Genomic DNA, 13,394 nt, shown 5'->3' on the forward strand with positions numbered 1-13,394 from the left:
CCTTTTTATGGCAATCTGTTGTCTAGGCATGGTGTAAAATGATGTGTCGCTCTGCAAAATATACTGACGGTCACTAAAATGTCCCTTTAGGCTTGCTGTCTTATAGCTATAGAAAGAAACTTTCTTGCGTGGAGCTTCTCCAAGGTGTGGTGCCCACCAGATTAGTCCTCTGTGTAGCCACTGTTCATCACTTGATAATGTGTCAGGTACTAGCTGTTGTATGTAAGCTGGAGAGAGGGTGTACATAAATATATAAACTAGCTAGTCAAACACCAAGTGATTTTTATAAAGTGTTACGTTTTATGTTTGCAGGTATCTGAAAAGGGCTCCCTTACTTCCGAAGAGTTTGCAAAGCTTGTGGGCATGTCTGTTCTTTTAGCGAAAGAAAGGTAAGTTATGTGTATTCAGTCTTCTTTATTCTGTCATGCCGTGCAGGACAATTCAGAATGTTCACCTCTTTTGTTTTCCCTCTTCAGGTTAGTTCTCGCAGAAAAGATGGGGCAGCTTTGCAGAGATGATTCAGTGGAAGGACTGCGATTTTATCCAAACTTGTTTATTACACAGAATTAAGGACGTTTTTTCTTCCTTGAAGTCGCAAAGGCTATCGAAAACCCTCATAAACTGTGCACCAGGGATAGCAAAGGAGATGCAGAATTGTATTGCGTTGAATTTCCTCTGTTTGCTGGATGTTGGAAACTGCATCCTCGCTGTGTAATTTAAGTTATTTTGTATAAGGTTGTATGGCTTAGTGATTGGGTAATTAGAAGTCGGAGTACATACTGGTTTGGTGGGTTTAGCTGATCTGTGTTCTAGCAGAGATGTCGAGCAGTGGTCACTATTGTAAAAGAGTTCTCCATGCAAGACATTCAACATATATTCACTGTTTGTGAATGTAACAAGAACTGTAAAAAGAACACTTCTGTCAAATAGGTGTTCAAATAAAGAACTGATATGAAACACCACTTATGAGCAGTGTGTGCCGAGGAGTAACAGATTATGTGTTTATGTAATCATATTTAAGATAAGGCATTCGGAAAAAGCTGAGCAGTCTGTATTGATGCAGCAACATCAGGCTAGTTAGAAGCCTGAACAAACTAAACTTTTTTTAAGTAAAGAAAGGAGTGTATGGCTGTGCATAGGTTTATGCGAAGATCAAAAAAGTTTAGAATCGGGTCATTTAAGGTAATAAACTGGAGTGTATGACTGGTAATGGGGTTTTTAATATAGCAAAAGAATTCAGGTACATGCTTGGTGTATGTTGCGTTACTTCCGATAAACCAAGCCTGGTCTTACACCTCTGCATGATATAGAAATGAGAAGGTAAAGATCCCTCCCAACCATGCCTGCTGCAACTGTCTGATAAAGGCATAGGTATGGATATTTGTGATACTGTGACGCGTTACAGTAGTGACACAATTATAATAACACTCCTAGATGTTGAACTGATGCAATAAAGAGAATGAATCTTAGAGGGAAATTGTGTGAGCAGAAAACAGAAGAGCAGTGCCTGATAAAAAAAATTGGTAGACTTTAAATCTTCTTCAAATAAACCATAATGTTTTGAAAAATGCTTTCAGTGTATCCATGTTTGCCAGTCAGTTTTGTCTAAGGAATTTGCAGAGCATGAGCCTATGTAGTTTACATTCTGTGCTTAGTGGTGTTTGTGAATTTAACCTTTCTCATCCTGTGAGTGTAGTAGCGAAAAGCTCTCCCTTTGAACCATACTTCAGACACGTGTTTGCACAGTTGGTTACATACACAAGGTTCAAGACATCTTGCATAATATTTGTCATTGCCATTTCCCTGCTCCTTTCAGATTTCTTCCTGTGGGAAGCGTATCGCAGCTTTTGGCGGTGTCCTTCACTTTATTGTTGCAGATGTTTTACTGTAGGAAAGACGATTTTTGCAGGCCCTCTTCGATTTCTATAAACGTCTTCCAGGATAAACTATAATGTGTACCACTCACCACGGAATTGTCCAGTCTAAACCAAATTTCTTTCCACTTGATGGATCATTCCCAGAGATCTAGCAAGTCATTCCACATATTTTATCTGGTGTTACTTGAAGCTTGTGTTTTGGAGTCAAAGGAGAAAGTCTGAAGATGTAGATGTTGCATCGAAAGAAATGTCTTCTCTAGGTCTCCACTGTCCTGGTTACCCCCGCACAATTTACTTCATTTTATTGGTAAGACTGAGCTGTGCTGTGGCCTTATTTTCCTGTGGGCTTGGTGCATATTTTAGGCTTTTGATTGTGGTCATTGCTGTATGTAGGTTTCCCCAAAGTGCTCCTCAGATATTTTCCCAGGATTTCTCTCCACAGTTGTTAAATCCACTTTTGTACGAGGTTAGGATATGTGTCCTGGATTCAAGCAGCCCTGATTCATGCTTCCTGTGTCTGTTGCCTTAGGCACTTGAATCCGTCTGCAAAATTCAGCATATTTCACAAATTGATGGAGGCTCAGAAATAGATTGGAGTTCATCCGGTTTCTAGAGACTAAATCTGAAAACCTGGAGAAAAACAATTCTAGAACTTTGACAAAGTGACAAGATGCTGAACATGAAGGAGGAGTTGTTATATTGCTATGCCTGTCACTATTCATCTTGAGATTGCAAAATAGCGTAATAGCCAAGCAAGACTACAGCGCGATAATCTAATAGGAAGCTACTTGACATTCAGTGGAACTGGGGAACACTAGACCCTCTGATGAAGTCTGTTGAAATACTGTCATTGCCAGATTTAATGCAGACGTTAAATGCAAACGTGAAGGTCTTTTTGGGGGTGTACACAGCCCATGCACCCTCTAAAGTGCAGCAGGTATTGAAGCCAGAAGAAGTAATTTTCTGTATTCATTCGCATAAGGAAGGATCGGCGAGCAACACAAGTACAGGAGCCCTTACACGAGGCAGGGTCGGCCATGAAGCCATGTTCTAGCTGGAAGTGTGTAGCCAGAAAAACAGAGCACTGGGAGTGCTAAGAAACTAATACACAGACATTTGGGGGGGGGGAGGGGGGCAGTGCACTGGGAGGGCTGAAAGTGGCAGTGGACGCGGTAAAAATAAATAGGAGGATTGAGGTGCTGGAAGCAGAGAGTGGGACAGAGGAGAGGGGAGCAAGATACTGAGAGTGCCGCAAACCTTAGCGGTTTGTAGTATCCTGCCACCGCACCAGGAAAGCACGAGTTGTAAGGATGGGCTTGATTGAAACAATTTGGTTGTCATTAGCAGGAAAAACAATTCACCAGTAATGGGGCTTGCACTGAGGAAGCTGGTTTGGTTGTCATTAAGGTGAAAGATCATGGTCTGATTCAAGAGTTCAACGAGAGACGCACCCAAAAAATCTTTGAAACATTTCTTGGCTATCACATGGCCAGATGGGCTTGACATGGTACCCAGGGTGCCCAACGAAGGTGTAAAATGCTGTTTTTTTTCACTACTCTGCTTTAAATTTGTTTTTGGTTGGTTAGTCTCTTTTAAGCCCAGTTTATTATCTTCGTGAGCATTCTTGACTGATCTGCCTCAAGGGCCAACTATTCAAGTCAAAATGGTATATTGGAGACGACCTCGGGCTGTGTGGGATATCATTTAGCTTCAATTTCATATTGTTTCTTTATCAATTAAGATTGGAGCCAGTGCTGACTACCCATGACCCCGACGGGAAGGGGACAAACCATTTAAGGAGCGGGACATGAAACACAGAATGGCAAGCTGTACTGCTACGGGGTTAATTGCACATATTATAGATGTAATCCAAATATTATTTCCAAAGAAAATGGTGATCTATCCAATCCCACATTGATGATACTCCCTGACACCCCCCCCTCCCCCCCACCCCCGTTTTAAATATTGTAATGTAGGGAGACGCAAGCTATTGTGAAGGGGCTACTTACTGGAAAATTAAACAACTTGCAAGTAAATGTGCAGCAAAAAAAACGACCATTTGATAGGAAAAAGAGAAACAAACCTTGCCAAAAGCACCTCAGCAGAACTGGAAAATCAAACCAGATGTATTCAGATTAGGGGTGTTTATTTTCGACCCTCACACGATAACCTGTCGCTCCTCCGATGGGGTGGCAATTAAAACAGTCCAGAGGTGTTTTTTATTTTTCTGTGAATTGCTCCTCTCATGTTCCTCCTACAGTCGCTCACTTGTTCTCTCCTTTTGTGCCCATTACAGACAAACAGCAGTAATGTATTCAGTCACTTAGCCCACTTTTTCGCCCGCTCATATTGTAAAGTGACCTTCTACCCCCCACCCACAGGTACTTTCCCATTCTCTCCTCCCCCCAGACACACTTCTACTGCACTCGGTCTTGCGTCAAAACAAGCAGGTGTGGCTCCCAGCATCCTTTCTCATGGCCCAAATGTATCCAAGCGTGACCCCATTGGACCATGGAAACAAGGAAACAAGTTTTAGGAGAAACCCTTTTATGAAAAGGGAGGGGTTTAGTGCTGTAACACAAATACAAGGGTTCCCTTTTCATGTATTCTTTGGTAAAGAGACTAAAGTCTCAGAGGGATCCAAATAAGAGACAGTGGGTAACCACTAGGTTATATCTGAGGTTGTATAGGGGTTAACAAATTTACAATTTATACAAAGTGGAACTATTTCAAATGATTGTGTCAGACATCAAGTAGAACCAATGAGAGTGTGGAGACAAATGGATTTTTTCAGGTATATCTCTGAAATGTATTGTCTATTTGTACAATATGACATATTTTTCTTTGTTTGAGTGAATATTGTTTTTAGATTATGAAATGTTTTTTATGAATAAATATGATGTTTTTAACCTATGATACTTGTACAAAAAGACAATAAATTTCAGAGATATACCTGAAAAAATCCTTTTGTCTCCACACTCTCATTGGTTCTACTTGATGTCTGACACAATCATTTGAAATAGTTCCACTTTGTTTAAATTGTAAATTTCTTAACCCCCATTGGACCCTGCCCTCATCGGACCACGGTCATAGGGGGCTTCCTGTGAGCAGCCTCCTAGGCAAACTAGGCTGAGGGCCCACACTCTGGTAGCCTAGCCCAGGGCCACTCCAGCTAGGTGTGTGAACGGGCATGGACTTATGCATGCTGATTAGGACTCCTTCTCGAGCCCTGGTACTTCTTGCTCTCCAGGTCATCAGAGCGCCTACGGAAACCAATGGAAATCAATGGAATTGTTCGTTTTAGCCCTTCCCCAAACTCACACCTTATCGCTTTTGTGCTTGTGGGATCCAGAGGAGAAATGTGTCAATCAGGAAGAGGCAGCCAGGGCCGGACTGGGAATCCAAAGCAGCCCTTGTCACTGTGGGTTGATATTGTAGCACCCTTGCAAAACCGGTCCCCACCATTGCAAAACCTTCCCCCACCCTTGCAGCCTCCCGTGGAAATGCTTGATGCCCGGTACGGCCAGTCCAGCCCTGAAGGCTGTGGTGTTGGTGCCGACACTGTCATATGGGGTAGAGGTATCGGACTTTGATGCCCCAGGCCTACTGCCCCCTTAATAGTTTACCTTTCATTGCAACACTCTGAATAGCCTGCTTTCAATCTACGAACCGAAATATACAGACACACACAAGCCCTGACTCCATTTGCCTTTCTCTCTCTCTCTCTCTCTCTCTCTCTCTCTCTCTCTCTCTCTCTGATGACCAGCCTACCCTTGCCTTGCTGCGTCTGTTCGTAGAGTCCAGCCAAACATACGCGTAATGCTCGCTGTAGTCTGCTCTCAAATGCGTTACCGAAACATCACCCAAAAGCAAGACGCCACAGTACCACCAGAAGCAGTACTCAACAGACTCACCGCAAACCCTCACCAACCACACTTCTGATATGCCATAATCGGACACCCGGCTCATAATACATCAAACATTTCCAGTTACTCTTATAAGGCACCTTTCTCAAACAGAACATTCTAGACGGGGCCACTGATACTCTTATGCAGTACACTGCACCAAACTCGTACAAATTGCAAAGCCCTGCCAACACAACAGAACTCCCTCTGTGCATAATTTGTAAAAGAGTAAGTTCTGACCCCAACGTTTTGGTCAGCTGGCACTATCGAAGGTCGGGTGCCAAGTACTTAGGCTGCATCGTCTAGTCCAACTGATGCCACTTTCATGCATCACCAGACACTCTGTGCTGCTTTATCTCGCTCTCGCAGGTTCTTTTTCATCCATGCTTTTCTACCTTTGTCATTGTTTTTCCTTCTTCCTCCTCCTTTCCCCATTTGTGTTTCCCTCTCTTCAAGTGGATCTAAGTCTGTTGAGAAAAAATAAGTATTGGTTCCCAAAATTGAGTGCTGGTGGGCTCCACCTGCAACTACTGGGTCAAATAGAGCACTGAACCTAAACATACAATAATGTCAAAATTGCTCCATAGAGAAAGAATGGAGGCAGCACCAAGCATGAAGTAAACCAGGACCACGTTGTGTCAAAAATATATTTTCTTTTATTTTTTCATTTTTAAGACAGCCAACGCGTTTCGCTCCCCAACCGTGGGAGCTTCGTCAGGGCAAAGATGTTGGTAGATCTTAAAGCGACGAAATGACGTAGATGAAAAAGTTTGACCAATAGAGTAGTATAGATGCCGATATCAAGATTCCGATATCAGGATAAAGTTGTAGACACACGTCAAGGGCCTTTGGATGAATGACACCACTAACCAAGGAGGTAATATTTCCAAAAAATATTGTGGACTTTACGTCGAACGGCGGGCGCGTGTGCAGGCCTTAATAAGCTGCTACCACAAATGCTCCATGCTTCCTATTTCAGCAGTGGCCCCATGACGGATTCGGTCCATAGCCATTACCATGGACGTCATTCAGGGGTCGTAGCTGTGACCCCTGGCTAGCCCCTTGCAACCACTGGCGCTGTCTTTGTGACCCTTGGCCTTAGAGGTGGCAAAAGCAGTGCCAGGGACACGGAGACAGTGAGTATACTTAGCAGCAATATGACCCTCCCTGTGAGTTAAGGTAAGTTAAAAAATGCTTTTAAATGTATATTGTGTGTGTGTTTGTGAGTAGAGTGCATTTATGTGAGTGTGTGTGTGTGTATGTATATTTAAGCATGTGTGTGCATATAAAAGTGAAGGTCAAATAGTGTGCGATGTATCTTTCGCTACACCAAGAGAAAGTATGTAGTTCCTGTCGAAGGGTGTAGGTCTCTCAGGGGATTGAAAGAGGGGGAGGGCTCCCTTAGGAGCAAGGGCCCTCACACACCCCAAGGGGTGTCATGCTTCAGTATGGGGCAGCTCCTCATTGGGCTGGTGCTACAATGCCCACCGGTCCTGCGCATGGGCTCATTTTGCCAATGTGGAGCATTGGGTGTGGTGCCTGTGTGAATTAGAAGTGAGTAGATAGGAAAAAGTGTGTCCAGTGTCCTGCGATGTATCTTTCGCTATTCCAGCCATTTTGGTGAATTAATGTCCATGCTATTACCTGGCTAGCAATGTAACTTACTAAATCCTAGGCCAGGGTATGGACAACCGAGCTTGAAATACAGCAAAGTCCTTTGGCAAAGCCAACCCCAAACATGCAACGCACTAGGAAGACCTTTAGCAGATCAAACTCATGTTTCTTCTAAAGTACCCAGCACAAACCCCTTCCTGAGTGAATAATTTAACAAAGCTATAATAACCGTTCTCAACCCAACTGCTTTACACAACACGGACCAATTGGAATTCTCCAACTCGGTAAAGGCGCCCAGATTGAGAAGAGACCTCAAGCTCATGAACTAACACACGTAAGCATGTTACCAATGGACGGACACGTCTTTTGAAAACATCATCTGAATATACCACTGAACAGGAGGAAATATTGAAACGTAATGCTGCGGCTGACAGACTTGCTCCGGAGACAACCATTGGTTGGAAGCAGTGGGTGCCTTTGCGTCCTGCTCTGAGGCCCTGAGTGCTTGCAGGCTTTCCCCGGTGTTTGTGCCTTTGATTTTCCCTGTTGTCGGAGCCCTATTGTCCGATACACACTCGTTTCCTGGTCCAGCTGTGGAGACCCGGAACGGATGCCGCTCGCTGAGGTGAAGTCAGCGCTGACGCTGGTTGTGCGTGGCTGGTGACCCCTCATGTCCTGACGCTGGTCCTGCGTGGCTGGTGACCCCTCGTGTCCTGCGTGCCCGGTGACCCCTCGTGTCCTGCCGCTGGCCTGGTCCTGCGTGGCTGGTGACCCCTCGTGTCCGGTTGTGCAGCGCGTGCAGAGAGCAGGGCGTTCACCTCGCAGCAGGCCCACCCTTCCGCCTGCAGCGCCTCTCTGCTCGGGGACAGCAGTGCGCTTGCAGATGGTGCCAGGCCGGCGGTGATCGTTCTCCCAGCCCTGCAGGCAGCCCTGAAATGAGGGCCGGCTCGGGGCTGCTTCTTCAAGGGTCTTCAGGACCACCGTACTGATTGTGTCTGACTGACTGACGTGCGCCCAATGGAAGGAAAGAGGAGGATTGCTCACTTCGAGGCAGCACTGCACACTTCGCGGCACTAGGATGGAGCTTTAAAAACATGCAGGTGAGCTCCCTAATGTTTTTTCTTGTCACGATTGATTTTTTTGTTGTTTTGTCACCAACACAATATTGATAATTTTAACAGTAGGGGAAGATGATTGGCTGTTTTTCAAACAAGTGCCCATCCGTCCATACCACTCTGTAGTCTAGGCTTGCTTTAGGATGGCAGTTAGATTGGGGTGGTGCTGAAAGGGCTTTCATTTAGTGAAGTCATCATTTAAGGGGAGTGGGTGGATAAAACTGTTCTCTAAGCACTGCGTTAGTCGCACTTTGGTTTTCCGCTACATTAAATGTCTGCTGACTTTTTTTGTGCAGCCATAACTTAATTTGGGCAGAAATAGTTGGGTGCCTAATATGGAATAGTACCATATGATTGTTTCTAATTTAATATTCCCTGTTAAATGTCCTTTCAACTTTGGTGAGTCCTTTGTATTTATTTATTTATTTATTTATTTATTTGTAAATATTTCTATCCCCCACAGCTGCTTTGCATACAGTCGTAGGTCGCTAAACTTGCCTCAAGGCGAGGTTGGTGTGATAATGTGAGGGTGAAGCTGTTGCTCACCTGAAGCCAGATTATGGAAGCGCCCTGGCGTTTGCGCTTATTTTTTGCTTTCTGTGGGCATTTCCATATTGCAGAAGGGGCTACAGACCCTTGTGCAACCGTGCTATAATACACATTACGCAAGTGCGTCTTCCTAACCTACACTGTGAAATGGGCATTTCCTCATGTCATGTGCATGGGGAAAAGGATGCACATTACACCCATAAGCATGGATGTAGCATAACATTGTATTTACCCACGGAGTGTAGCTTCTTTCTAAAGTCGGGCACATCTGCCTATTAAACAAGCATTTACAATGCAACAGTCTCGCCTTCGCAAAAGTTAGAGCTATTGGCATTGTAAATTTCCTACTTTTTATTTATGTGTGGGTTTAGGAAGCAGATAAATAAATGGCATTGTCATTTACAATGCCAATAGCTTAACCTCTCGCAAATGCGAGACATATTGCATTTGCACACACACACACACACACACCCACGCACACCCCCCCCCACACACACACACACACACACACACACACACACACAGAGCCACACACACACAAAGAGAGCCACACACAAAGAAAGCCACACACACAGAGAGCCACACACAGACACAGAGAGCCACACACAGACACAGAGAGCCACACACACAGAGAACCACACACAGACACAGAGAGCCACACACACAGAGAGCCACACACACAGAGAGAGCCACACACACACACAGAGAGCCATGCACTCAGCCACACAGAGCCACACACACAGAGCCACAGACACATGGAGAGCCACAGACACAGAGAGCCACAGCCACACACACACACACACACACACACACACACACACACACAGAGCCACACACACACAGCCACACACACTAGTTTCTCAGCCCTGCTATCATAGTTACTTGTGACTTCTAAAACCACGGCTGCTCTTAGTACAATGTCTTAAAGGTCGTTTTCTGTGATTCTCCGTGCATGTCTGTCGGTGCCAGTGTTTGTACGTGTACCTTCTGTGTATTCAGTCGATAGATTTCTGAGTGTGCATTCTTTGCGTTTCTTTCTGGATGTGTCTGTATTTGTGTACGTGTGGCGTCAGTGTGTGCTCCCTGTGTTTGCGTGTGTGCCTACGTGTCTACATACATACAGTTGTCTACGGTTTATTGGTCAAAATAAATGTAATTATGTTCCGTCAGAGAGACAGCCAATTTTAGGTTATACGTGTAGTTTTACTGACCATAAATTACATAAGTGCGCAGTATGTATGTGCGGCCTTCGCGGCCCATGCGCCTCCCCCGGAAGGAGAATGCGAAGGGCCCCTCACTTCTGACATGAAGAGCAGCCCGATCACAGAGTGGGCTCAAGGCCTCCTGCAGCCTGAATGTAAGTGGACTCGGCACACACCCGTTCGGATCCACCGGGCCCCGACTCACCTTCACTCAGGTCTCCAGTGCCCGTTCCTCTAAGCACTTAATAGAATGCCAGCCACCAATCCATTCACTCATTCATCCATCCACCCACCCATACCCACTCGGATCCATCCATCCATACCCTCTCATCCATCCACCCATACCCACTCATCCACCCATCCATCAATCAATGTTCATACCAGTGCACTCATCCACCCATGCATCTTTGCCCACTACCCTGATGCCGTTGTTGACGTGTCCGTGGCAGAGGCCAGCCTTCGGAGCACGAGGTTAGTCCATCACCCCAACCCAAGCCCCACAACGCGGTCCAGGCCTGGGCCGGACCATGTCCCACGTACAGAGGCCCTGACCCCCCACAAGGTCCGAAATGCCGGCACCAGTGTGGCCGGGGCCAGGGAGTAGGATGGTTTTTTTTTGGGTGAAAGGGGTGTTTGGCCTAGGAGGGGGCAGTCGGGCAAACCTGCAAGGCGTCCGCTGTAGAGCGGCCTTAGATGTGGGGGTTAATATTTCCCCCAGCATGCCACCTTACATGCGAGGTAGTGGGTTGCGGCTACAAAGCACCCAGTAGCGTCAGGCGTGATTGAGGGCCCATGGCAGCCCCTCTCCCTGCCCTGTGAGTATGGGGGAGACAGCATCTGGCTCCGGCATCACGCCTAGAGTCAGGTTATTTTTATCGGAGCCGGACCTGTGGGACACCTGACGTGTTGTGGGGGGTGGGGGGGGGGGTAGTTGCGTTGCCCTGATGACTCAGCTGTTAGCTGCGGGCAGGCGAGCACCCTCAGCGCAATGGTGAAATCGCAGGTGACCCCCGATATAGTGGAGCCAGAGTCACAGGCAGTGCTTAATTTGTAAAATATGAAGTGCAGGTGCTCACATTTTTGTGGGAAGCCACACCCGCTTCTCCTGGCTCCACCCACTTCCTTCACTGGCTCCACCCACATCCTCAACTGGCTCGGCTGAAAGCCACATGTAATACCCGATTTGAATTCCTACCTTAGTAATATGATGGTTGACTTTAAACGTGCTGTCTCGAGCTCCTTGGAAAGGATATCTTCATAAAATCAAGGCAAAACAGCAAAAGAAACTGGATGTCATGACTTTTGGAACCAAAGATAATGAATTTGGTCTGACCTTTAGAGACCTGACTCTAAAGTAATGCTGATATGACTATCATCTTCTGTTGTATTTTGTGCCTCCCCAGGCTTGACACTAAACTGCCCCGGACCAATCTTTTACTAAAAGACAGTACCACTCCTTAGACACTTCTCAATTCTTTTGCTCTGAGAATTTGGGGAATTTCCCACTGATATATGTACATTTTTTAGCCAAAGCATACATGACATTACAGAGATCAGAGGTACAAGCCCACTATGAAGGCCTCTATCACATAAAGAATATATTTATTCTGCTAGAGGCACAATATGCACCTCCCTGATATATATACAACTTGTAATGATGTTGGCACATCATTCAGTCCTGTAATAAGCCCAATATTGTAATTGTATTTATATAGCACTTCCACTCCTGACGAGGCATCACAGCACTTTTCAGTGAGTAGTACGCTACTCCGGAACCTAAAAAGTATTAGTGGTGAGTTAATATAGGGAAATGTATGCTAATTTGAGTGATGGACATATGTGTCTGTTAGTTTCGTTGAATGGTATAACGGATGGATGGACAAGGGAAGCACCTAGAAAGTGTTATTTAGGAGATAGTAGTAAAACAAGGTCTGTGATGGGTGGAGGGAGGGATAGAGGAGGGAAGAATCTAGAAAGGGTTATTAGGGAGATCAAAGTAGTAAGATGAGGCTTGGGTGGAGTAAAAGGAGAGATGGAGGAGGGACAAGACTCTAGAAAGGGATTTACTCTCACAAGTGCATTGTAAATGGGAATAAACCGAACACATCTTACCCCAATTGGCACCCCTTAGCCCTTAAAATAATGTTCCCAACATACAACAGGGCCTTTTGCTCTCTAACATGAAGGTAATACACAATGATGTAGCTGTCAAACCCCAACCATCACAGAACACAATCGACAACAGACTATAAAGAGGTCTATGTTTGACAGGGTGCATAGATGAAGAGACAATGGACCAAAATAATTTGAATGTTGATACCATCCTGTTTTGTTTTCATGTATACGCGACATTTGAAGGTTAGCAAACTCAACTGTACAAAATGCACTACACATATTACACATGCACATAACACTTGAAACAGCCAAATACACTCTGCTGGATTTCAGTACTAGTTTTTCATTCTGTCATTTTACCACTTAAAACGTTTAATGAATCAATACATTTTGTAATAATCAAACAGTAACCTTTCAACTGAAAAATGAAGGAAAAATCACACTAAACCCGTATATTGGCATTTGTCTTAAAAAAAAATCGAATTGTATAAAAAAAAAAAACCACAAATGTGTCTTACACTTAAGAAAATTAATGAACTCACAGCACATGTGGCCAACGTGCATTCTGGCTGTGTTGTTCTTGAAAATAGAATGAAAGTGCAGTGTCAAAGCAGAGATTTAAAAATGATTTATGGCCAATTCAGCTTACATGTATTTGGGAGCGAGGGAGGGATGCTGCAGCACCTTAAGTGCTGTTACTAAAGTAAAATACAGCATTTTGTATTCGTGGCTATTCCAACTATTAAGATTTGTGTAAAGTAAAAGAAAGAAGGGTGGTAAAGTGTCTGTCTGGATTTGAACTGTTACATTTTCTACTAAGTTAAAAACACTATTCTGTTTAATCTCACCACACAAGGTTACAATCAGCATTGCAATCAGGGCTGTGTGAAGTGGAAGGGGTAGCGTTTCTAGGGGGCTGCCTTGGGGAATGTTGTTGGTGACTCGAGGTAAATCAGGGGTGGGTGATTCAAATCTTCCAACGCCCAGACAGCAAGATTTCTCGCAGGGGCAGGTTTT

The 13,394-nt window shown here is 44.9% G+C and overlaps 2 protein-coding genes across 2 annotated transcripts in view; both read left to right on the forward strand.

Moving 5' to 3' along the window:
* VPS36 (vacuolar protein sorting 36 homolog) overlaps positions 1–1,568 on the forward strand; it is a 262,064-nt gene extending 260,496 nt beyond the window's left edge. Inside the window, exons 13-14 of the mRNA XM_086935046.1 lie at positions 313–389; positions 477–1,568. Coding sequence (XP_086791172.1) covers positions 313–389; positions 477–570 — 171 coding nt within the window. The 3' untranslated portion in view covers positions 571–1,568. The remainder of the gene's footprint in view (positions 1–312; positions 390–476) is intronic.
* Positions 1,569–8,363: 6,795 nt separating this feature from the next.
* The window catches only part of THSD1 (thrombospondin type 1 domain containing 1), a 110,549-nt gene continuing 105,518 nt past the window's right edge, over positions 8,364–13,394 (forward strand). Inside the window, exon 1 of the mRNA XM_086935047.1 lies at positions 8,364–8,496. The gene's annotated coding sequence lies outside the window, so the exon portion shown is untranslated. The remainder of the gene's footprint in view (positions 8,497–13,394) is intronic.

This window comes from Lissotriton vulgaris, chromosome 8 (genome assembly GCF_964263255.1).
Source record: "Lissotriton vulgaris chromosome 8, aLisVul1.2, whole genome shotgun sequence".
Classification (NCBI taxonomy): Eukaryota; Metazoa; Chordata; class Amphibia; order Caudata; family Salamandridae; genus Lissotriton; species Lissotriton vulgaris.